Here is a 24897-nt window from a genome sequence, read left to right as displayed (position 1 = left end):
CTGTTTAATGGATTAATCAGTGGCATAATAATGCTGAAATCTGTTTTTACATGCTTCAACTTTAAAATTCCACTTGAATGATAAAATTAAGTGAATAAGGAGAAATATACCACATTTTCTCAATTTTTATTCTTCTGATATAAATATATACACACACACAGAAAACCCCTCTGGAATTAATCCTGGCCCCATAGCTTGCCTTGTTCATCTCCTGCTCCAGCATGATTCTTTTGTGGTCAGCTTCTGCAAATAAAGATTCAGACACAAGCTCTGAAATAAAACAGGAAAATATCTCACAAAAGCCAACAGCGCTTCCTCTGAGATGTGTATTCCTAAGCTTTCACAGGATATTTACTTTGAAAACAGTGAGAGCTGTTGCACCAGCTCTTTCATGACACTGGAGCTCAATCTTTTCATTACTGAAATTTGATCTCAGGGATCTTCCATATGTAAAAGAGGTTTCCCTGTGCTAAAGACAGATGTCACATCAAGATATGACTTCAGCATGTCCAGGATAACAGTGATTCCCATCTCCTCTTTCACATGAACACACATGCAAGGGGACATTTTCCCACAGGTCAAATTCTTCCCACTGTGGATTCAAACCATTATCCCTTTAATAATTTTGCAGTGAACAATACAACATAGACTGTTCAGGAATTTGTGATTTATTTTCTTGCAGTGAAGGAAGTAAAGCAAATGGCTGATGTGAAGCTGTGAAGAAGGTGACTAAATAGTCTATGAACCAGAGTTCTTGAGAAAAGATATTTACTGGGAGTTAATAATTAAAAGTTTATGCTACCATCATGTTAAATGTAAAGCTATTACTCTATTTCTAAAGTAACAGTGCTAATATAATTTCAAATGTTCCCCTTCTCCTCAGAAATCTACACGAAGGTCTGATTCTGGATCTGTAGAAAGTGTTGGTATTTATCAGGATTTTGATAAGAAACATAAAGCTCCAGGAGGAGACACAACAGGTGAGAAAACAAACAATGTTTCAATACAGCCACTTACCTACCAGACAATTTAAGTTGTTGTTCATTCTTGCCTTGTGTTAGACAGGATTTTTTAGTAAGTGCTGTTTAAAAAAGCAGCATGTATTTCATTTTACCATCTCCTGGCCACACAAAAAGCTTACACAGGAGTTGCCCCTTATGCTTAGGTTCACCAGTAATTCCAGCAGCAGATGCATTGAAATATACTATGTTAGTACCTAATTCCTACCCAGGGCTCTGAGTCCTGCAGTGTTCCTGCATGCACTGAACTTTCCCCTCCCTGTTTTGCTCAGCAGATAACAGTGAGTATGATAAGCTCTGGGAGGGCCGCACAGCTGAGACAGTGTCAAGAATTGCAAGGAGAAAATTCAACATAGACAGCTTTGTCTTCCACAAAGTGCTGGGGAAAGGAAGCTTTGGAAAGGTATGTGACACACTGAGAGCTTAAGGTGTCTGCCTCGCTTGGTCTCTGCAATGTGATGGGCTATTTCCTTTAACCAGAAAGGTCTCACAGCTTCTTAGGTCAGTAATCATCTGACAGAATTGTATATAGACATCTTTGTCAAAGACACTAGAATTTCATCAGCTGGATCTTGTCTAAACCCAAAGGTGATGCATCATGCACAGCAGTTTGTCAGTGTTTAGTATCGAGGCAGAGGAACTGCCCTTTAATGCACACAGTACAGATATGGATCTTTTAGTTCTGTTCCCTCCAAACAGAAACAGCCTCACAAGGCCCCAGTGCAATGGCAGGGGATGTCTGAGAGAGCAGTGTGACCTCCACAGGCTCTGTCCACTGCTGTCTCTGGAGCTACAGCTCTAGTGACAGAACAGGCTTTACATGGCTGCTGTTTATACGCTCACAAGACTTTGACAGAAAAACTGCTGAGCCTGTGCTGTGTGGTCCTTGAGCCCCATCTCCTCATCTCAGTGTCCAGCAGCTTCACCTTCCCAAATCTCCCTCATCTTTCCCATTTAGATGTGGTTTTTTGAATTGTCAGTGCACCTGCTGTGAACACTTCTGGCTTTCCTGCACTGATACATCAGCACCAGTCTTTCCTATGTGTGCTGTACTCTCACCTTTTATTTTTTGGAGGTTCTGCTTGCCGAGCTGAAAGGGAAGAACGAATTCTTTGCTATCAAAGCTCTGAAAAAGGACGTGGTGCTAATTGATGATGATGTGGAATGTACCATGGTGGAAAAGAGGGTCCTCGCTCTTGCCTGGGAAAATCCATTTCTCACACATCTTTACTGCACCTTTCAGACAAAGGTAAGAAAAAGTCAAGTGGTGACAGCAACACAACAGACTGAGCCTTTTAATGGATGCTGATACCAGCAGTCAAATGACAGTAATTTAGTGATGCAAGAATTAAATGTCCTTTTCCTGTGCTCTGTGCAATAATTCACGGGCCTTGTGGAAAGTAAATACGAGTATGACCAAACATACCTTGATAAGGACAGAATAAAGTCAGAAAAACATCTATGCAGCCTGGAATAAGAAGGAGTTGGATTTAAGTCCTTGATCTGAGCTTTACCCTCGGTGAGGGGGAAAAAGGATGACTGTCACAGGTAGAAATCAGTAAGTCTTATTTAAGTGTGTATTAAGTCTAGAAACCCACAGAATACAAGATCAGATATTTATATTTACAAGACCAGGCTACTCAACTCTGTAGGAGCCTCATAGGGGTACATGCAACAGAGATATCCTTCAGGAGAAGAGGGGAGTGGCTGCTTGGTCCCCTGGAGGCACATTGCTACTTCATTTATGGCTGGAATAGCATCAGTAATTGTTCCATTCCCTGGTTGTTTGCTAAAGGATCATTTGTTCTTCGTTATGGAGTTCCTGAACGGGGGAGATCTGATGTTCCACATACAAGACAAGGGGCGTTTCGATCTCTACAGAGCAACGTGAGTCCTCCACCCTTCATTCCCCACCTCCAGGAATGATTTTGGTCTCTGGGTTCATGGCTTCTAGTTCTGTGCCCCTCCTTATCTGCAGTCAAGTTTCAGTGGCTGATAATTGAAAGGATGTTTCTAGGCACTGGTTGAATACAATGAAGAAGTTCACCTAATGATGTGTGGAGTTGGGCTTTCCTAATTTACATAGCAGAGTGATGTTTTACTTGATGGGATGCTTGTACCTAGAGGTGCAAAATAAACTGCAACACGAACCAGCACTGAAAAGCAAAAGGTACAGCTTCAGTGTACTTTAGGACAGTATTTTGATGGAAAAAATTGGAAAACAGCATGGAGGGGAAAAATTCAACACTTATTTACTACTATTGCTAAATTGACATGATAGTACAAAAAAAACATGCATTCCATGAGATGCTAATTCCATGGGTAAGCACTTTGTTTAGCAAGGGCACTTGTGTCAGTTATCTCTGACTTAAGTGTTTAGCTCCAGTGATCTTTAAAAGATGCAAAAATATTGTATTATTGTTACTTTAGCTGTCATTTTTAGCTTGAGGTCAGTTTTCTCTTCTCCTACCCAAATCCACAGCAGTTTTAATGGCATCATTGAAGGGGTGGCATGTAAACCTTAAAAAGTAACAGTGCAGGGTACTGGACCTATCTGTAAACCCCAGGAAAATGGCTTCTGTTAGTGGCACTGCACTAAGGAATGCTGACTGGATGGGACCAGAACAAGAAGTCTGGCATCAATAGCAGCCAGCTGTATAGGTCAGCTCCCTTCCCACTCTGTCCAGCAAAAATCTGGATAAAGGCCCTCCAGCTTACCTGCATCCCAGCAAGCATCTGTGCATCTGGCATCCTCTCCTGTTATATTCTGTGCCTATTTGTTTTGGACCAACATTCATCTGCTATACAGAAGTGGAATAGTTTTGTGTTTTTCCAATTAAAGAAAAAAAATCAATACCTTTTGGGGAAGAGGGAAGCATTCTTTTAGATTTTCCTTCATGTCCCCTAGATTAACACCTCTTTTTTTGAGGAGAGTGCCCCTGAAGTGATGCCACTTTTCCATCTGTCTGTTGTGACCAGGCAGGTGCAGAGGGAGAGACAGGTGAGGCCCAGTTCTAGCCTTGCCATTGGTGCCCGGTCACTCCTGCAGAAATCCTTGAGGGCTGAGCTCCTAGTAGCTTTTAAAAGGCATGTGCATATCGCTAAGACCACGCAAAGACTGTTATTAAAGAGGAGGAAAGGGATGGTGTTCCCTGAGGGAAGTGGATGCAACCTTACAGCAATTTGCTGTTTGGTGTTGGACACTGCCGATGTGTGGTGAAGGGATTGACTTGCAGGTTACAGCATCTGGCTGCCTAAACACGGGTATGGTGGGATTTAAAGATGTGTACAGTGCTTCTCACTCCATGAAAAGATGCCCGCAATATTATTTTGGTTACCTGCATTGACTGCATTGTAACTGAGTGAAGATTAAAAGATGCTTTGGTCTTTTCAGGTTTTACGGAGCTGAAATTTTATGTGGGCTCCAGTTTCTTCACAGCAAAGGCATTATTTATAGGTGAGTACCAGGCAGCTCCAGGCTGGGACCTGGGAACTGTCTTAGCACTTCATGCATCTTTGAATTCCTGATTGATGTAACAAGCACAAGCTGTCTGACAGAGATCTGCTGTAGTTCCAAGGCCATTAACATGCCTGAGATGAATCTCTATTTATGTGGTTTTTCCTTGGCAACTGGAATGATGGAATGGCATTTGTGTTACACAAAACCAGTTTTGTTTCAGTTATTTTCAAACGCTGCCTTCAAATCATGAGCCTGTTTAGTCTGGAGGTGAGGCAGAGGGTCCTTGAGGATATCAGTTCCCACTGGTCCTGAGCAAACCACCGAGGTGAAAGGTGCCTGCTTTTGCCTTCTGGTCAAAGCACAATATTGATGCTTCTGCTTGAAGCATCAAGGGCCAGACCCTGATCCACTGCTGGTACTGGGAACTTCAGTTACCCAGGAGAAAAGACTGCCCTGTTCTTAGGTGAAAGGCTCTGCTCTATTTCAGTCCTTCTTGGTAAGCAGAGGGCTGTTCAGTTTCTCTGCAGCCTGCCCTCCTTGGTAGGTGCATCTGCAGCCAGATGGACAAAAAATGCATCACGGTCAAAGCGAGGGAATGTAGCTTTTGGAAGCTGCTGGGGGAAAAAAGCTCTTACTTGTCTGAGAAAAGACATCAATAGGACACTTCACAGGCCATGCCACAACACATGAACTTGTGCTGTAACCAGGACCAAGTCCCAGGTACTGTTAAGAGTTGGGCAGGTTTCGAACTATCAAATTCCTGCCAAAGGCTCTCAAAATCCAGCACAATCCTTCTTTTGAGCCCTGGAGCTGGTGCAGCACTGCTGTTTCAGCTTCTGGGGCATTAACTCACGCTGCCTTCCAGCAGCAATGAGATCTGGCTGTGCTTTTGGATCTGTGGAGGATTATAAGGTCACATTCTATATATGCACCTCAGCCTCTTATTTTCTCTGACAAGAGAATTCCTTCCTTGTCCTTCATGCCTTCAAAGCACAAAGGTACCATTTTGGATGGATCATGGTGATGGATGATTATTTTCTTGAAAAGCCTCTGTGTGTGCAGCTGGGGAGGTGTTCATCAGTGAAGGAACTTGTGTGCATCTGATTACAAAAATGACTCACTTAAAACACAACATTTTTTAAATACCTTTTGCAGAGACCTAAAACTGGACAATGTGATGCTTGATAAAGAAGGCCACATCAAAATAGCTGATTTTGGAATGTGCAAAGAAAACGTTGTTGGTGACAACAAGGCGAGCACTTTCTGTGGGACCCCTGACTACATCGCTCCCGAGGTCAGTATGGCACAGACAGTGCTGGCATGGATTTAGTGCCCTGCTGTGATTAATCACCTCTTTGTAGATTAATAGTTCCAAAATGTCCAAGTCTAATTAGAAGTAAAAATCAGGAAAAAATTGTATCTGCATTCTTTATAGAAGGTACTTGAGATTTTTAAATATCCTGTAGCTTGAAGTTTAAAAAATGTGGGTCTGGAAAGTTAAAATGCTCAATTTTTTAAGAGCTGGGGGTTAGTTGTAGTCAGCACACCCATGGTTAATTAATCTATGGTATGTGCACTGCAGATGGAGGAGAGACTTGTGCCTATGCAAACAACCAGAATTAAAAACAAAAGGAGCTTCTAAAGGGAATCTCACAGAGTTAAATTCTGCATGTTACAGTTATTTTTTTAAAAAAATCTCATTTGCAAAGCAGCTCAGCTATGGTATTTAGCTTTTAAAGCCTTCCATAGGAATCTACTTTGCGTCACTACTTGCTTCTCCCTTCATCTTGTAAAGAAGTAGAGAGGATGTTTTCTAAGTCTATGGTTACTGAAAGTTAAGGGAGAAAATGCCTGAATGAGAGCAAAGACCTGTTCATGGAGCTGGCCACACTCCCACAAACAGCAGCCTAGGGTAAAACCACAGCTGTGCATCAGTGCCCACAATTTCCTAGATGGATTTTTATTTTTCCCCTAAATGCTCTAGTTATTAAAGATTCTCTCTTGAAATACCTCTCCTGGTTTTTGGGATGTATTGCTGCTTCCTATCACTTACTTGTGTTCCCTCCTGTGTGGCCCAAGATCCTGCAGGGTTTGCGGTACACGTTCTCTGTGGACTGGTGGTCCTTTGGGGTCCTGCTGTATGAGATGCTGATTGGCCAGTCCCCCTTCCATGGGGATGATGAAGATGAACTGTTTGAGTCAATCCGAGTGGACACCCCTCACTACCCACGCTGGATTACCAAGGAGTCGAAGGATATATTAGAAAAGGTAGGACTGGTGATCAGCCTGGGCTCCTGGTGCTGTCTCTGTCCAGGGAGAGATAAACCTCCCAGTAAAGGAACTGTTTATCAGCAAATTGCTCTTACAAAGGGAAAGCCAGGTCAGATTAATTCCTGATGCTGTGTTTGCTGTCAGCACCCTTACTTGTTTTAGCACCATACCTGTAATTCTTCCACTGCCGTGTACCTTTGGAGCAGCTCTAACACTTCACTGGGTGTCTTCTCTTGCAGCTCTTTGAAAGGGATCCAGCAAAACGACTTGGGGTCACTGGGAATATCAGAGACCATCCTTTCTTCAAAACAATCAACTGGACAGCGCTGGAGAAGAGGGAGGTGGACCCTCCCTTCAGGCCAAAAGTGGTACGTGGGTTGTTCTTTGTTCTTCATAAACAGCAGTGAATTCTGTACCTGCACAAGGTATCCTACTGCCATTTTCTCCTCCCATTTTACAAATAAGGAAGGTGTATAGCTGTAGGCCCATTGTTCTTGGATGGTTCAGTTACACACAGGTGCACTGTACTCCTGTGACTGCCCTGAGATCTTCCTGTTAAGACTGTCCTCCTATTGCTCTCAAGGAGCTTCTTTACGAAAAAAACGCTCAGCAAAACCAAGAGACAGCTTTGCCCTCCCTTCCTCTCTGTGTTAGAATTGTTCACAGTTCCTTGCAGTTTTCTTTTCTGAAATGGCACACGGGAAGAGCAGCAGCAGCTTGAGGCTGCTCAGCTGGTACCTGACTGCAGGCATTCTGTGCAAGCATTAAATCTCTGCTGCTTCAAACTCATCTGAGCATCTCCAAGGGGGCAAGAAGCAGCATTCTCTAAGCTACTTACCTTAGAATTAATGTACATGCCTGATGCTACCTGAAAAAACACCTAAAGAACAGACTGTAACTCAATCTGTATCACAGTGGGATGCTGCTGCTTCAGCTCACCTGGTTAAAAATCCAGACCAGTGCTTCTCCAGCCTGTTACTGGAACAGGTGAAATGATCTGGAGGCAGCAGTCTCTTTAAAATGTACTCGATGGAGAAAAGCTGTCCCCTTCAAACACACAAGGTTTCGTGTTGCTTGTTCCCAGAGAAGTGGGAAATCTGGAAATGTAAAGATCCTACAAACAGTAATGTTTGGTGGTTCAGAGTGTAAAACAATTTTTAGTTACATGAATATCTATGAAACACAAAGCAGCTGCTATAGGGCACTGCTGTTTTCTCTGAACAAGTACAGCCTGTAAAATGCTCTCAGGAATTTAGATATTTTCGTTAATGGCAAGAAATGCTGGCCTTACCTCTAAGTAAATGCTGCATTGCTTTTGTCAATAGATAATCTTTGGGTAATAACCCAGTGCTATCACAAATCCAGGTGGTTCTTCTCCAAAGCAACCTGGGTTTGGTATTTCTGGTGGTTTCCAACTAACAATAAGAAATTGCCCAGTTATCATCTTATAGTCTTGCTAAAATAGGTTAAAATGAGATTTTTTTATTTTTTTTTCCCCCCTCTCTAAAGTAGGGGAAGGGAGGGAGGGAGCACCAAGACTAACTTCCCAAAGTTCTGCATTTAAGTAATTTGTTCTGGAAGAAAATTACAAAGTTTGTCTCAAACTGTCTTCCCTCTCCAACACAGAAATCAGCAAGTGACTACAACAACTTTGACAGAGAATTCCTGAGCGAGAAGCCAAAATTGTCTTACAGCGACAAAAACCTGATCGAGTCCATGGATCAGTCTGCATTTAATGGATTTTCTTTTATTAACCCTAAATTTGAACAGATCTTGAACAAGTAAGTCTCTGAACAGCTGGACTTTAAAGCAGGGTTACACATTACAAACCCAGACTCCCAAGTGTTAATGCATTCCAACGATGTCGATACTTCAGAATAATACATGGTAGTGTGATGAATTATGTTCAACTCCTGATTTATTGGCAGTGTTTTTATGCATGGTTGGGTTTAAGATATGTGAATCATGTGCATTATTTTCTCTGTTGGGGAAAATGTAAATTCAGTTTGGTACTTGAATGTAGTTATATATATATATATATGTGCTGTATATTTTGCTCGAGAGAAGACATTGGGGAATAGAAGATGTCTTTTTAAAATGCATTTGAGCCCTTGGTTCTTTTATTTGTCTTCAATTAAAAGAAAGTTTAATGTAACTTTCATTCATGGCTCTATGATTTTTAACAATATACAATTTAACTCCAGTTGTCTTTAAACTACAGTAAAAAAATAATGCTTGGTTAACCCTGATCACTTTCTTAAAATATTTGTTGTTTTTGTGAATTAACCAAAAGGAAGAAACAGGCAAGAGCAGAGATTCCTAGTGTAACACTAGCTGCTGTGGGAAACAGCTCAGGAGCGCTTTTGCTGAATAAATGCTACTTATTTATTCTAAGGCAGTCCAAGCATGAGACAAAAGGCCTCAGCATCCCAGAGCAGCCCCATCCTGCCTGGGACTGTGGGGTTCTGCCACTTCCTGCTAACAGACACAACAATCACAGCAGGACAGAACCCAGGTAATGACTGTAGAGTTACTTGCCTGCTCTGCCTGAGGAATTATTCTGTTTAACTGCCAAACACAAAACCCTTTGTCCAGTTTTGCTTGTTTGTAACACAGCCGCTGTGGCTCTTTCTGCTTGCTGTTAGGATCTGGTTTTGTGCCCTTCTGCTTTGTTGCAACACCTACTTCTGAATTTTGATTTTTAACCATTAATGAGAAAGAAAAATGAATGTAATTCCTGCAAAGCTCCTTCCAAAACCTTCTCCTTGCAGTCAGCTCATAAAATTCAGGCCAAAGCAAGGTTTCCTTGTTTCTCGGGAGCTTTTGGTATCTTGTAACACTATTGCAAATGATTTGATTTTTCTCAACACTAAGCAGGCAGAAAAAATGTATATGTGTCAGTTCATCTGAGAGTTATGAAATGCTACTGAGCTCTTAAGAGCACCCTGGAGCTTCTGAGTCTTTTCCGACTGGTAAGCCTGCTGAAAGAGCAGCAGAAAGCTGTAATACTTCGTAGAGACTCAAAAAAATAGTGCTGCCTTTGTTCTGCTCCTAAAGAACAGCTCTAGCTTATTGTTATAACTCAACTAGTGCAAGCATGACTTGAATGCCATCTGAGCCTGCAGCAGATTGAGGCTGGAAGGGGCAGAACACAGCTGGCATTTCCAAACAGCCAGGGCTGGCCTGGTTTACCAACCCCAGTCCAAGGGGACCAAGCAGTGCCCTGCAAGGTGCTGCAGGGAGAGCAGGAAACGGGGCTTTTCCCCTTCACATACCCTACAGAGTCAGTTCTGCTTTGCTATTTCTCACCAGAAAGTGATTCTGCTTTCCAAGGTGAGTGCTGGGCCCTTTCTAGGTGAGAAGTAACAAAGGTGGGTGCCAGCAGCAGTGGGTATTTGCACAGCCAGAAGCTGTAATGAATTACACGTTGTAGTTACTGTTCCTTGTGGGAATGCTGGCTCCCTGCCCCACCTGCTTTGTCCTGGAGTAACAAGTGCCAAACCTGCTCAAGAGGCTTCACACAGCAACTCCTTCAGCTGGCATCTGACTGATGGACCAGGAGCAGCTCCTGTTGCCACAGCTGTGCCCGGCTGCACCCGTGACACAGGGGCACAGACCCCTTTGCTCTGCAGAGCAGCTACTCCACCCCTCTGCCTCAGCAGCACTGTCCTGTTCAGCCACTGCACAGGGCCCTGCCCTGCACCACTGTTACCTTCTGACAGCACAGGCACAAAAGCTCCACAGCCTGGTGAGTGCTCCACCTCCTCTGCTGACCTGCTGCACGCCGGGGCCACCTGCGGGCACCAAACGTCCGCGCTCACTCGCCCATCAGCTCTGGGTCATCCTGAGACTACAGGAAGTTTCAGCAATTAAAGGATTTTCTTCCTCCTTCCTCCATTATTGAATCACAGTTATTTGCAGAGTAAAGCAGCCACAGGGTGAATTAATTTAATCCTTACACTGATGTCTAAGCGCCCTAAGCCCCGCTTGTGGAAGCTGTGGAACCCTGCTGAGGCTTGGGAACACTCACCTGGCACTTCAGCCACTGGAAATGGACACAGAAAGAAACACAGATCAGTGCACGTGGTAGCATTTGATCTTTATTACTTGGATCAAAGGTCAAATGATTACATTTGTCTGAACGATCACAATGAAGGCCAACGATGTAAGAAGGGATGGTTTAACCCCATTCAAGACTGCATCTGAGCCAGGCACACACAGAACAGAGGCAGTAAAACGGTACAAACACAGAAGGTCAGGACAAGGGTTTCCCCTCCCCTGTCAGTGACTATTCTGTCAGGAGTGGGGAGGACACACTTTTATAAAGTGACAATAATCTGCAATTCTTAACTGTGCCTTCCAGTTAACTGTGCAGTTACAGTTACACCCTGGGAGAACCCATCACTCCTAATCTACATTCACCTCAAATCTACATTCATCATCTACACCTGCTCTCTCCAGCCAGGGTCAGATGCAGTCACTGATTTAGTGCCTTCCTACCATAGAACCAACAACTTCATTTTTTTTTTCTCTTCAAGTATCAGCACAATAGTTTATTTACACTTGTATACAACTCTCTTACTGAACACCCATTGTAGTAAAACACTCATCACAGTATATTCGAAAGCAGGCTATAAAAATACCTACTGTACATAGAACATGTAGCCTGGAGGATGTTACAGCACCTCTGACAGGTCAGAGAGGTAAAACAAAGGGAAAGAGGAGACACCTCAAGCCGTGCTCGCCAGCAAAGAGAAGCAGCCCCTGGGCTCAGCTCTCAGTGGGGAAACATTTTTCCCACATTTCTTCAGCTGTAAAATCCCACTTTTCTAATGCAACCTCCTGGGATTTTTACAGCTAAAACCTGACATTCTCAGTGTAAAAACCGTTTAACCACCACTCCGGTCCCGGGAGAGGAGCAAGGGCTGCCTGGGGCACAGCCCAGCTTTCCCACGCCAGAGTGGGAGGGGAAATTACTCCTTCAGTTGTGCCACAAAGGTGGCCTTGTTAATGACACATCAATAAATTCACTCCTCTGCGCAGTGCCAGGCAGGCTCTCTCCTCACCCCACAACTACGGGCACAGCTGAATTAATAAAGGTCTGAAATGGCATTACCATAACACACACACACAAAGCTTTAGACAGCAGCGCTTGAAGCAAGTGTTTCTGGTCATCCTGCACCTACACATTCCTCTTCTGAAACAGAACCCAGAAATGCACTATGGCTTACTTCCAGAGCTGAATATATTGCTGAATTTAGCTTATTAAAAAAAAAGAATCACAACAGCAGCACATTATTTTATAAACCCTGCACAAACAAAAGACAATTTAGCCCTTGCCTGCAAAACTATGTTACCAGGGCCTGGTATTTCAGACAGGAATTCAGGAAAGAAAACCAAAACAACAAAACAACCCCAACAACTCACACAGTAAAAGCTCAATTAATTGGAGAGAATCCTTAGAAAAAACACAGTCCAACTACCAAAGAATAGTTCTCCTCATTTAGAGCTAGAGCCAGCAGCAGTGCTGACAGCTCACTTCAGTTGTCTGGTAACGCACATACAAAATACACTTTGATTTACTACAGCTAAAAGGTTGGGACCTCAACAGACACAGAAAATTCCATTTCTAGCACTGGAGTTTCACTAGGCATAAAAGAGCAACAAAGAATTGGGATGATGGAAGGTGCTTAAAAACAATACAAAAAACCCCAAGGCAGGTGTGCCATGTTAAAAATTATTTCAGAATTTACCTGGTGTTTTTGTTGCATGAGAATGGTTAAACTCACCTAACCTTTCTGTACTGTTTCCTGATGTACGTATTAAATGTGGCTATAAAAGAGAAACATATACTTTTATGTTGAAATTCATTCCAAAAATTCCCTAAAAATATAATGACAACACTAAGAAGACAAGCAGCTTTTCCAGCCCTTCACAGGCTGAATCCTTTTCCTCTCCCTTCCAGACTCAGAAAAGCTGCTCATCCCCTCCCTTAACTGCAGCAGAAAGGACATGTCTCTCTCCATCTGTCTCTTGATTCATTCCCCAGCTGTCACTCACACTCATGTCCCCCACTGCCCTCCAAAATACACCTGGTCTCTGGGAAGTGTTAAAATCTTGCTAAAACAGCAGAATCTTCCAGGTAGCAAATCCAGCTTTAATGCTTTGATTTTCCAAAGGGAACATCTCCTTCGGCACTTCCAGAAAAATTTTAAGTTGTGGTTGGCAAAGTAAAGTTCAATTTAAAACACAGGATAATTATCAGAGCTGATGGGCTTCCCCACTTAAAGCAGCTTTGCAACATGAAGCCTCCAATGCTCAAAATGTAGAATTCTGCCCATGTTAAATACGCTATCAAAAAAACTCCATGTAATTCTAGGCAATCATTCACAGTAAAAATAAGAGAACTCTTAGAAAAAAAAACACAAAAGAAAATAAAACCTAGTTAAAATCTGCCAGTAAAATCAACACAGGCAATTAACCACCTTGCATTATCCACAGATGAACAGTAAAAACCCATTGAAACTGCACAAATTTACATAGGAAAAGTCTAAAACCAACTCTACTCTGCTTCCCACGATCTTTTTACTGATACCTTTCAGCACCAGGAGTTATCCACGAGCACAGGTGTTCTCCAAAGCAGCGGAATCACATTCGAAATGTCTCGAAGGGGGGAAGGGGAGGCGCATTCATCCCGACCCGCTCCGACACCGCCGGGCCCTGAGCTGCTGGAGGAAGGGCTGCTGCCCCGGGAGCTGCAGCTATAGGTGGGTGGGGACTGTCCTCAAAGCTTCTTCTCTCGACCGATTCACACCTACATTCTGCAAAGTTAAAGACACCAGAAAGTTAAATTGTAAAGCAAAGGTCTCATAGGCAGCCGCGGGTTTTGCTCAGCACGCAGCTGTCACATGACACAAAAGGTGAGTAAATTTTAACGCTTATTTCCTCAAAATGCTCTGTAAAACACAAGGAAAGGTCCCAGCCCTGAGCAGGAGTCAGAACCAGGCTTGGATCTCATCCTGGTGTCAGGAGCCTTACAGAGCCCCTGAATTACTGGATCTCTGGTGCCACTGAAAAGCATCCCTCAGACCTGTGTCACACCAGGTCTGGCGGGACAATCAGCCCCTGTACACCATATGCAGGTCACAATGTTACAGCTTATAAAACCTTTTTTTCCTTTAACCACTGCTTTCACCACAATTTTCTAATCCACTGTCTCTCCCGGTCTTTATGCATGTAGTGTAAGGAAAAACAGAACACTGCAAAGGTCATAAACCACACAGGAATCAATAAAATCTTGAGGGAGGGAAGCCCACCTCTCCTTGTTCCAGGCACACTCCAGGAAATGATTCCTTAACACCAACAGCCATAAAAAGCCAGTCCTGATCCTATCTGTGAGCAGCCGAGTCACTGGAAGAACTCTGAATAACTCCCTGAAGAGCTGGTAACATGAAGTGTTTCCTCAAGGGCTGGTAACATAAAGTTTAAAATGCACTTTGGGATACACAGGCATGTGGCAGATGTCACACTGACATCAGGGAATGCTCCCGTGGTTTTATAACCACATTTATTAGAGTTTACATTCAAAGCAAGTCTCTCCAGTCCAACTCTGGGGAGAGGAGATCCCCACAAGCACACAGTGAGGGGCCCTCTCAGCACATGCAGACACACAACTCCATCAGTCAAAACTCAACAGCTCAAAAAGCAGTTCAATGCCCTCCCCAACCCTGATTTCTAGATTTTTCAGCCATTTCTTATGAAAGCAGGATATAAGCAGCACCAGATTCTCTTTGGAGGTTGAATTCTGCCAGCATTGCTCTGCCCTTAGAAGTTCTCCTACATCCACATCAGCCCTTTCCTTTGTCACCAGCCTTCAAGCCCTTGGGTAAATCCCCACTTTCCACCATAACACCATGCCAAGGTTTCTGGGAACACACACACAGCAAATGCTGCTGGACAGAGTTGTCCAAGGACTGGAAATCTCTGCACCCGCCAGCACACGGCCTGACCCACTCACATCTCTTTGAAGGAAAGCAAAGCAACAACCCTATTTGAAAAAGAAGTTTCTACAAGAAGCATCTCTTCAGCAGCAAGGGGAAAGCTTCACAAAGCATCAGTATCTGCTAATAACATGAGGAGTTGGCAAAACAAGTCATATTCTGCATGGTTTTAGGGGAAAAAAACCCAAAAAACAACAAACCAACATAATATGCTGGCATTTGGTGTGTTTGTTTGTGTTTTTCTTAGCAACTGATGCAACATACCCAGAAATTCCCTGGGACTGCAGAGCAGTCTCCACAGGCACTCCCAGAATACTGGCTGAAATCTTTTAAGCTGAACATCTGATGTTGATTCAAAGAAAATTAAATGGAGCATGAAATGGAGCATCAAAATGCAGGAATCCAGAGGTACTGGAAATTAGTCTGCAAGCAGCAAGAACTAGACAGCTCAAACATGAAGCTAAAAGGAAATGAGGTGATTAAGGCAAGGCAGAAGATACAGCTTATTTCAGTCAATAAGAGGTATCAGATAAAAGCAGCATTCTAACAACTAAGATAGACCCATAGGGAATATTGATAAGCAGGCAAGAAAGCTGAAAGCAGAAAAAGCTGGAATTTGAGTAAACACGAACAGGCTGTGGAAGCAAAGTGTGCTGAGCTGTCACCTTGAAGGAAGAAAACTGGGATAAACCCTGATAAACACCCCCAGGGGCTTATTAAACACAACAGCCAGCAGCGACACCAGATGAACAGGGGCTTAGAAAGGGACCAATATCCTCATTAACAGTAAGTGGATTCCTACTCACAGGAATCCCATTAGATGGGATGAGGGCAGCTGGGATTGTACCCACTTCCAGAACAGCCATGGGCACTGTGAGAGAAAAGCCATACAACATGGACAGTGCTGCTGCTTAGAAAGGTGACTGAGGTTTCAGCCTTACTTTTCGGACCAAAAGGTGTCCCTGCAACAGCTTGGCACCAAAGCACACCTGCACAAACCATCCTGAGAACAGGCACACACCAGCAGCAACATGGCCTGGGAAACGCAGGAGGAGGAATAAAACCACACACCTTTCCTAAATGCTGTTTGTACCAAGCCATGCACCCTCTTCCTTGGCCAGCCCCAGCAGCAGCTTGCTGCTTCCAGAGCCTGCTCCCCGAGGCAGGAGGAGTCTGACTCTGCTTTGCACTAGAGTTCGTCTCACCCAGTCCTTCCTAGAAAGACTCAAAGTACACAGATTAACTCAAATACCCTCCTACACCTCTGTTGCTGGTCTCCTCATTATGGTCTGCCCTTTGTACACTTTTTTTCCTACAGGACAGAGCCTCACCCAGCAAAGCGCTGTGGGTCTCCAACAGGACAGGCCCCATTTTCAGTTTTACTTTGACTCAGCTACATGTGATCTTCACAGCAGAACAGGAAGATCTTGTACAAAGGCTCTTGCAGGCAAAAGGAGGAACTTCTGGAAACAAGAACCAGCACAGGCATAAACAGAGAAATAAACAGCACAGCATAAACATCCAGCACTCTATCAGTCAGCTGCCCCTTGGCAAACTGTGCCACGAACCGCTGCTGGAGCTTCACATCCAGCATCAGGCCTTTCTTCTACTGACAAAGCAAGGGCTGCTGAGCAATCCTGCTGTAAGAGGAGACCCCTTAGAGCATTCTGCTTTTAAATATCCACTTCGCTCTGTTGCACACAGCAGCACAGTGAGTGCTGTGCTCAGCACAAAACAACATGCAGACACGGCCCCAGGAAATCTGGCTGGCAGCAGCTGGCAGGAGTGGAAGGTCCTGGGTGCTCCTGCTGCTTCCCTTCCCTCTGCAACCTCCACCAGCCACAGAGCAGGCAAACTCTGCTTTCCTCTCTGGCCAAGTTCCTGCCCCTGTCATCCTCCTCCTCCTCCATTTTCTCTGACAGCCCAAGCCATCCTTTTTCAAGCAGCAAAATGCAGTTTTTCCACAGCAAATGCCTGCACAGATTTTGGCTCCACCAGAAATGCAATGTATTTAATTTCATTTAGATGGTATTTCCTTAGCTGTGGCCTGTGGAGGTGACAGCACTCCCAGCTGTCTCCATGTGGCTCCTCTGTACCTGACTATGGCCAAGCATCCCTGTGATCCCTCAGGAATGTCACCTCACTGTCAGGTAAGAAAATCCAGACTCATTGTGTGCAAGGGGGTAGAGCAGGCAAAACTTATGCCCAGACCCCAGAGCAATTAAACACAGAAAAGTGACCAAACACTCCTACATCACAGTCATGTCAACAACAGGAAAATGATCCAGGTTGTGCCAATCTTAGCCCATTCTGGGACAGTGGTTTAACTAAACACCAAGCACCACAGCAGGAGGCTCACTGGCCAGGAGGTTGTCTGGGTATGGCAGACATTCCCAGTCACTATAAACTTCTGAAAACTTCAGTACAGTTTTTTTTTAGAAGTGCAGATACAGAACTCGTTTTTTACTCCAAAGTCTTCGTTTGGGAAAAACATACCACCTGAGAAACCTACGAGATAAAAGCTTTCCACAACCTACAGTCCCGCTTACTTTCACAACCTCAGGAAACAGTTCCAAGGCTCAGTGTTTTTCTGCCTTTCCCTGCCTAAATGCTACCTGCTCCATGGCACAGGTGCTTTCCACAGCCTCGTGTTGCCCATGGAACACCACGAGAAAGGCCCCAAGGCACCACATCTCCCACAGCCTGTGGTCTCCTCCCTCCTGCAAGAGGCTTTCCTGTCGAGCAGTTTGGGATTCATGCCCTGCTGGTTTGAGACCCCGCATCTACTGGAGCCACCACCCAGCTACAAAATCCTCTGGTTAACTCTGCTTCCCTGTTCTGGAATGGTCAGCACTGCTTCTTGGAGCCCACATAAAATCCAGGCACACAGCAGCTGGGGCAGAGCTGTATGTGCTCCATCGCCCACACCCATACAAAGCAGGAAAGAGGGAATTTAAAATCACTTCTGCCCACAGGCAAACCCTAAAGCTTGGTTAATGCAGAACAGCTGTTAACAAAAGTTGTTTACTAAAAACATCTATACACATTCCTGGTCTTTGAATAATTGTCCTGGAACTAGAGTGAAAACTCGCTACCCTGCTCCAACAGCACATCATTAATTAGCACATGTAGAGCACTAGTGCTGTGGATCAGTGGGATTAGGGATTTACAGTAATTATGGGTTGTTATTTTACACTACACGACAGACCAATCACTCCCAAAGGCCCTGAAACAGATAATACTGGTGCTCTGCTGGGCAAAACAAATTTTGACTTTCTTATCTCACACGGGATGTTGTGTTTCATGGCTTTCATAAACACACTGCAACTAACACTAAATGATTGCTGGCTGTTACAATAAAACTTAATGCTGCAGGATATTTAAATTACAGCAATTTACAAAACCAGCATTCCAGTGAGAGCCGACCAGGGTTTGATAACTCATCCACAATAAGTTAGCCAGTGCAACAGTTTTATTGTGATTTGATAAATTTTTTCAAAGTCACACGCTGTACAAACATCTGATTCGGGTTATGGGTTTGGTTTGGGTGGGGCTTTTTTATTTCAAAGTGATTGGAATGATTAGTTTTTCAATTTATTTTGAAGTAGCAGGACAAGAACAGCACCCCAAGTTCAATAGTTGGTCAGCACACGGGATTCATTGATGAGCAGGGGCAGTTACAAGTGCATCCTCAGGAGGTCTGGAAATGTCTACATTCTGTACAATAATAAAAATATAGAGAATGTTTATCATGCAGCAGTAAGACCAACAAAAACCACCAATCAGATCCCTTCATAAGTACACGGCTGGGTTGATTGAGAAGCAGAGATGTTTTTAGCCCCCACACCCCGAGAGCAGGTCACTGTCCCAGAACAAGACAGCAGGAAAATGTATTTACAGTGATCACTGCTCCCTTGCTGACAGCACTACCCAAAGCTCAAGTCAGTCACATTTAAGAGGAAGTCTTTTACAGGCCCAAGCAGGAATCCACCTAATCATGTGCTTCAGCACAAACACATCTATTCACTGAGCAACTTTCCAGTCTTTTGCTGAAATGCCACATGCTTCTGTGCCATTTTTAACACGTTTATGTTACAGGCAACAAACCACCTCTAACAAAATTAAAAATATGCTCTCAGACACCTTAACCATTCAAGGCTGATCACACCAACTAGATCTCCCCTCCTTTTGCAGAGGCTGCAGAAAAACAATGAATAATTGAATGATGCGTTGAATGTCAAAACCAAATGAAACCAAGACCCGAGTGCAGCCAAACACGTCAGGAATCACATCTGCTTTGTCACCACCTCCTGCAAGTCCCAAAGCCTGTGCAATTAATATTCTCCTTTCTACCAAGAGAGCAGACCATGATAAACTGTTCTGAAGTTTCTTACAAGACCCGTTTTAGGCCAAATCATTGCCAAATCTTCAAACTTCACACTGATGGGTTTTATTAGTCTTAACTTGTTCCTCACTGTGGTAAGCCAGCTCACCTTGCACTAATATTCTCCCTCCCCATATCCCCTCAACAAATAAAAAAAGAGATCTGGCTATGAGTAATGCCCTCTCTGTTATTCACCAACCAAGCCAGATGTGCAAAGCAGACATTTCACCCCAGCACTTGTTTTCTGGCCCTAGGAAGGGACCCAACAACAGCTAAAGCAACTCCCCTGAATTATTTTCTGTAAAAGACTATAGACTCCTTCATTGGAAAAGGTCAGAACTTCAGCCACTACAATGCTGACAAAAACAAGGCTCCAATCTGCTCCAGACAAATCACCATGGTACTCTGAGGTTCACACATACCACAAACACTCCAGAGCTTTGCCTGCTTTCTGCCATGTGAAAATAGATGTTTTCAGCTGAGCCCAAAAGGAGGGCACTGTTCTGGAGCACAGACTACAAGTGACTGGTGGGTCACAGAACAGCACACTGGGCAATTCTCAATCCAATGGTTTCATTGTTTAACAATGCTGTTGTGTGACACTGTATTTAATTAAATGCTTTGACTTCAATAGACTACTTGAAAACTTAATTTTACAGAAGTAATTAACATTTTCGTAGGTGATTTAAATGAAAGCTTTTGAAATTTTCATTGTCCTCTGAGCAGCAATTAAATGCGGACAGGACCCACTTCATTCAGACCCACTACCTGAACAGTGTAACATCATCCATATTCACCAGGCTGGGTTTCCTTTGGGGCAGAGGGAGACGAGAATTTGAGGGGTTTTTATGAAAATGCCACTACTCCTTTTTTTATTTTTATAGAATTCATTCACTCAAATCAGTCTTGTGTCTTTGAGTCCACTGCAATGGAAGTGTCTTCATGATCCTCTACATGCACCTGAATACAGCCACCCCACACCAGTTGCCAGCGTGGCCACATCACTTGCTAGACTTGTGGAGAGTCACTTGGGGATTCAGGCAGAGCTTTCCCCCTTGAAATAAACCTCTTTAGTTAGAGAAGTGGCATTTTCAGCAACATTTCAGCAAGCTGTAAATTCAGCACAGATATTTTGATCAGCCAAACTAAAGATGTTCATCTACACCATTTAACACAAATAACCTACTGCTCTGAGACTCTCATGGATTTTCACAATGCTTCTCCAGCTTTAGGTACTGCAAAAACACAGACCAGATTTCCTAAACATGACAAATCAAACTAAGATACAAAATGGCAAAGCAGAACAACAAGCAGAAAAAGGAGGAGAGGAAATATTCAATGCAGTTGTTGAAGACAAAATGTCGAAAAGTCAGTATTTTCAGAACTTGGAATACCCAGGTCATTAAAACAAAACTTCTTTGCAGAAGAATTCAGCAATGAACTCCAGCATGAATTCTGCACAGGAGTGAACCCTCAGTTATGAAAGGCACTTTGTGTCACATGCTCTCTTGACTACACACATAAAACCTCATTTCTCACTATATTCTTTTCACCATAAACTGTTGCTCTGAAAACCACCAAACACAGCCCTTTTTTCTCATGTTATCAAACTGACTTCCAATTCACCAGTAGGCACTGCTCCTAACCTCAGCACGGAATCACTGCCACGCCTGGTGGCATTAGCATGAGCATCTGCAAGGGAACCAGAGATCTTTAATCATGATGCATTTCACACAACTTTCATGATGCAGCGAAGGAGGAGCTTGGCACAAGCAGCAGAATCAGCCTGAGCTCAGGTGAACACTGAGGAGCACAGAGAGCCTGTGCCTGACACAGGCAGGGCACGGAGCTGCCCCCATGGGCCAACATCTCTCCACTTACATTTCACAAACATGCTCAATTTCCTTCCCCTGGTTGTCCTGCTGTTTCCCGAGATCTAGTCTTCCTCTCCAGCTTTGGCTTAAAACACAGGTGACATCATAAATTCCTCTTTTTCATACAGCAATAACCACAGTGATGAAAAAGCTGATGATTTCTCTCCCCAGAATAAGCGTGGCATTCGTAACACAACTGTTGACTACACCTACTGCTGCTGAGTGACAAAGCCTGGCAGAACTTTATACAGTTTTTAGACTGACACCACATCTTCAAATTCTCATTCATTTCTCAAAGATAAACTATTCCAGCTAGAACTCATATATAAATTTGGTCAATAAAAAATTTGCTCCCCCCTCACAGTAAACCAGTAGCAAAGCTTCACATGTAAAATAGAATACACTCAGCTGAGTTATCAAATCAATTCTAGCCACAAGGACAATGGAAATCAACTCAGACAGTACATCAAGTTCTCCAATTTGAAAAATATTCTTACCTCAGGTTTATCTCTGTGTGTGTTTACAGCTTCGACATTCAGAAATATAGATTCTACTTTACATCCTGTTGATAGAAAACACATTTTTAGATACATCTGCTTTAAAAGCGAACTTATAAAAAAAGTACAATCTAACTTTGAGTTGGTGAAAGTTAATCCCTTTTCCCTTCTGATTTATACCAGAATTTCCTGAATTCTGGAGAGCTAAAGCTACAGAAATTAATCTGTTCCACCTGGATGAATATTATTGTCAATCTGATAAACCATCTCCTCACCTTAGCTTTACCATTATTTTCTTTGAAAAAAATTATTTTTTTAAACATACACAAACATTCACTGAGAAAGTTATTTGTAACTTTTTGTGTTTTAAACATCCTAGACTTCTATATTACATGGAAATTCTAAGAAGATAAACGCTGCTCTCATTTTTTAAACATAAAAGCAACTACAAGAAGGTACAGTGTGTGTTGTCAGCAACCCCCATTCCTCTGCACGTGCAAAGCAGTTTTAACACCTAAAGCTAAACAGAACTTCAAAGCTGACTCCTGAAAAGGAACTTCTGCTTTGCATTCAAAAACTCAAAATGTCAGTGAGGCAAGAAAAATTAAAAAGTGAGAATAAACAACTATTTCCCAGGTAGTATCAACTGACCCACTTAGAGAATGATATATCTACTCACTACTCCATGGCCACAGCACTTCAAGCAGTATCTGATTGCCAAACCCTGGCTTCTCTCACACAAACATGACTTTTACAAGCTACCACTACCCTACACAACATCCATTAATAGTCACTTCCTCTGACACACCAGAGTCCATCCTCTATCACAAGAATGTTTCCAGATTTTTCTCCTCACTTGTTCTCTAAAACTGTAACACACTCCATAGAATTGCTACATGACAAAAAAAGGGGATTTCCTTAGAAAGCCACTGCACCTTAAAAAAAATAGAAATAGATTAGTAAGGCCAGGATTTGCCTTCCCTTAGGAAAGCCTGTTCTGAGACAGCCCATTTGTCAGGAACACTGTGAGCAACCACTGTGGGAGGGCCAGAATGCAGAGAAACAGTGAGCCATAAAACAGATTTTAAGGAGGAAAAGCAGACATCTACCAGTGGAACAGGATCCTTACTCATCCTTCTGTCTACAGATCCACTGTGACCCTTGAGACCAAGCCAAGACAAGCTCTGAGCCCTGCTGCTGGCCTTTACTCACGACTGTTACACAGCAGACACTGCAGAGACCTCTCACGAGCTGAGTTTAGATCCAAAGAGAGCATCATGTGGAAAGCTTTAAATATAAACTAAAGGGACATGCCTTGCTCCACAGTAATCACCATGTGCATACTCCCAGCTCGTTTTTAATTACTGATGAGCAAGTTCATATCCACAGCAAGCTGCAGTTTCTCTTTCCATAGACCACCACTGCCCTGGACTGCTGGGTAGAAGTCTCATCTACCCTGATCCAGCTGTCAGGCTGTAACAGATGTTCCCCTACTGCAGATCAGATCTTAAGGTGGGAATGCTGCTCCTCTCCAACACCAGGAAGAGCAAACCCCCAGGGGAGGCATTTCCCCAGAACAGGCTTAGCTGGGAGGTATCAAACCCCCAGGTCTGACCCTGCATCCTGCCTGGCTGGAGCCAAGTGACACATCAGCTTGGAGCAGTGCCATAGACCAGTACTGCAGAAATAATTTGCACAGTCCTTGTGTTTTCAGATGGCTGAATCCCAAAATGTAGGTTGGCTGAAATGTGCTCATCAGATACATGTATCAAACAGTTTAAAAAGGACAATGGCATTTCTTTCACTCAAGTCAAAAGGGCAAGGACAGTGTTTCATACCACTTTGTTTCCTTCCTCAGTGCGTGAGCAAACACTGCAAACATCCAGGCCCCCTTAAAATTTATGAACTGTCACCCAACTTCTCTCCCCCTCAAAAAAAGAAAGGAAAACAGCAACAACAACAAAATCACCAGAGAACCCCCAAAAAACCAAACTGAACCCCAAAACAAAACCCTGCTGTGGAAAACAGGCAGAGCCTAGCAGGTCAGAAGAATCCAGTTTTAAAAAACCCAAGTTTTAACTGCGCTGAATCTTTATTTTCAAAGCCCCAGGTTGTCATGCAAGGCTGGGAACACCAGGTGTCAGCACAGCACAGGCTGTCGTTCCTGTAGGAGGACACTGCAATCAAACCACAAAAATTCCTTCAGACAGCTTTCCCAGTGTAGCAGCTACTTTGTTTCATAATATTCTTTGTTTCAACTTGATTTGAAACTTAACAGAAAACAAAGTGCAGATGTAGACCTTTCCTTTTCAGAGCTGACAATCAAAGACAGCTTCCAATTAATGACTGAACCAACATTTTTGGGCAATCCATTTTGCCTGGTAAGCTGTACAGATAATTCTCTGCCTAAGATGATCTTCTGAAGTGGGATATCAGCAGATACAACTCAGCCATCACTTAACGAAAATGAACAGCAGGCACACACTAAGCTGGACTGGGAACACACACAAAACCCCATCAGCAATCAGCCTAAAGCCCAAGCAGGGCACGCTGTAACCCACACCCCACACTGCCCAGGGAGCCCTTGAGCCAATCACCAGGAACAGCTGCTGACAAACAAATGCCAACATCAACAAACAAGGTGAGTTCATGTGGTACTGTGATGGTCCATGGAAAAAATACTTCAGGAAAAGAGAACAGAGTTATTTAAGGCTAAGGGAACACATTTGTGTAGATTCATCATTTTGCAAGATGAATTGTGCCTGTCTTCTGAAAAGCAGTACCCTCCAATACATCAATAAAAACTCAGATCTTGCTGTACCAGACGTGTAAATGCATGGTTTGCCAGAAGAATTAGTGAAATAGAGTATGAACTGAGCACAAAACTGTCCCCTCCAGCAGTTACAGCCACTGGTGGTTTCAGTCCTTCAGCAATACATACATGCTTCCTGGCACAAGGCAAAGCACGTGTAATCCAAAGGATTCATTTATTCTAACAAAGCTCCGTAGGCATCATGCAATGTCAAACCTAACTCTTTTAAAGCAAAATAAAGTGTGTTTTAAATGCTTCACAGCCTTTGCTGATGACAAAGACAATACACCCAGACATACATTAAATATACTTAATTGCACTTACCGTAAGCCACCGGGGTTAGCTTTAAGACAGTATGCAGTGGGCACTTCAGGTAGGGCAGTTGTTCTGAGAAATCAAACCACAAATTAGTCATGAAATACGGGTTACAAGTAACTTTTCTGTTATGTTTCAGGTCAACCACTGGAATGGCTTTTTACCTAACAGTATATCTGTTTTCCTACCGTGCAACAGAGATGCTAATCAAAGCAAAAAACAAACATCACAGTATTTAAGTGAGAAGCAGCCCAGTAACATCAAC

At 43.4% G+C, this 24897-nt stretch overlaps 2 protein-coding genes across 13 annotated transcripts in view; one reads left to right on the top strand and one right to left on the bottom strand.

Annotated features, from left to right (window-relative positions):
* PRKCD (protein kinase C delta) overlaps window positions 1-8909 on the top strand; it is a 60629-nt gene extending 51720 nt beyond the window's left edge. The window contains exons 10-18 of one of the 2 annotated variants that reach the window (XM_042019057.1): window positions 884-980; window positions 1295-1422; window positions 2095-2268; window positions 2815-2906; window positions 4414-4476; window positions 5635-5773; window positions 6559-6747; window positions 6990-7118; window positions 8377-8909. In XM_042019057.1, the coding sequence (XP_041874991.1) occupies window positions 884-980; window positions 1295-1422; window positions 2095-2268; window positions 2815-2906; window positions 4414-4476; window positions 5635-5773; window positions 6559-6747; window positions 6990-7118; window positions 8377-8535 (1170 nt within the window). In that variant the 3' untranslated portion in view covers window positions 8536-8909. Of the gene's footprint in view, window positions 1-883; window positions 981-1291; window positions 1423-2094; window positions 2269-2814; window positions 2907-4413; window positions 4477-5634; window positions 5774-6558; window positions 6748-6989; window positions 7119-8376 lie in introns of both variants that reach the window. The other variant, XM_042019049.1, reaches the window with a different exon arrangement.
* LOC121660084 (6-phosphofructo-2-kinase/fructose-2,6-bisphosphatase 4) overlaps window positions 106-24897 on the bottom strand; it is a 67670-nt gene continuing 42878 nt past the window's right edge. For 7 of the 11 annotated variants that reach the window (XM_042019114.1, XM_042019068.1, XM_042019141.1 and 4 more), the window contains exons 12-14: window positions 24642-24704; window positions 21506-21570; window positions 10829-13571 (exon numbers count right to left, since the gene is read on the bottom strand). In XM_042019114.1, coding sequence (XP_041875048.1) covers window positions 13512-13571; window positions 21506-21570; window positions 24642-24704 — 188 coding nt within the window. In that variant the 3' untranslated portion in view covers window positions 10829-13511. Of the gene's footprint in view, window positions 10545-10828; window positions 13572-18204; window positions 18468-21505; window positions 21571-24641; window positions 24705-24897 lie in introns of those variants that run through there. The other 4 variants (XM_042019078.1, XM_042019105.1, XR_006014549.1 and 1 more) reach the window with 3 other exon arrangements.

This window comes from Corvus kubaryi, unplaced genomic scaffold, assembly GCF_017639235.1.
Source record: "Corvus kubaryi isolate FWS band 111438036 unplaced genomic scaffold, C.kubaryi_AGA036_p1.0 124, whole genome shotgun sequence".
Classification (NCBI taxonomy): Eukaryota; Metazoa; Chordata; class Aves; order Passeriformes; family Corvidae; genus Corvus; species Corvus kubaryi.
The sequence above is the reverse complement of the archived record's forward strand: the minus strand, read 5'-3'. Positions and strand labels throughout refer to the sequence as shown.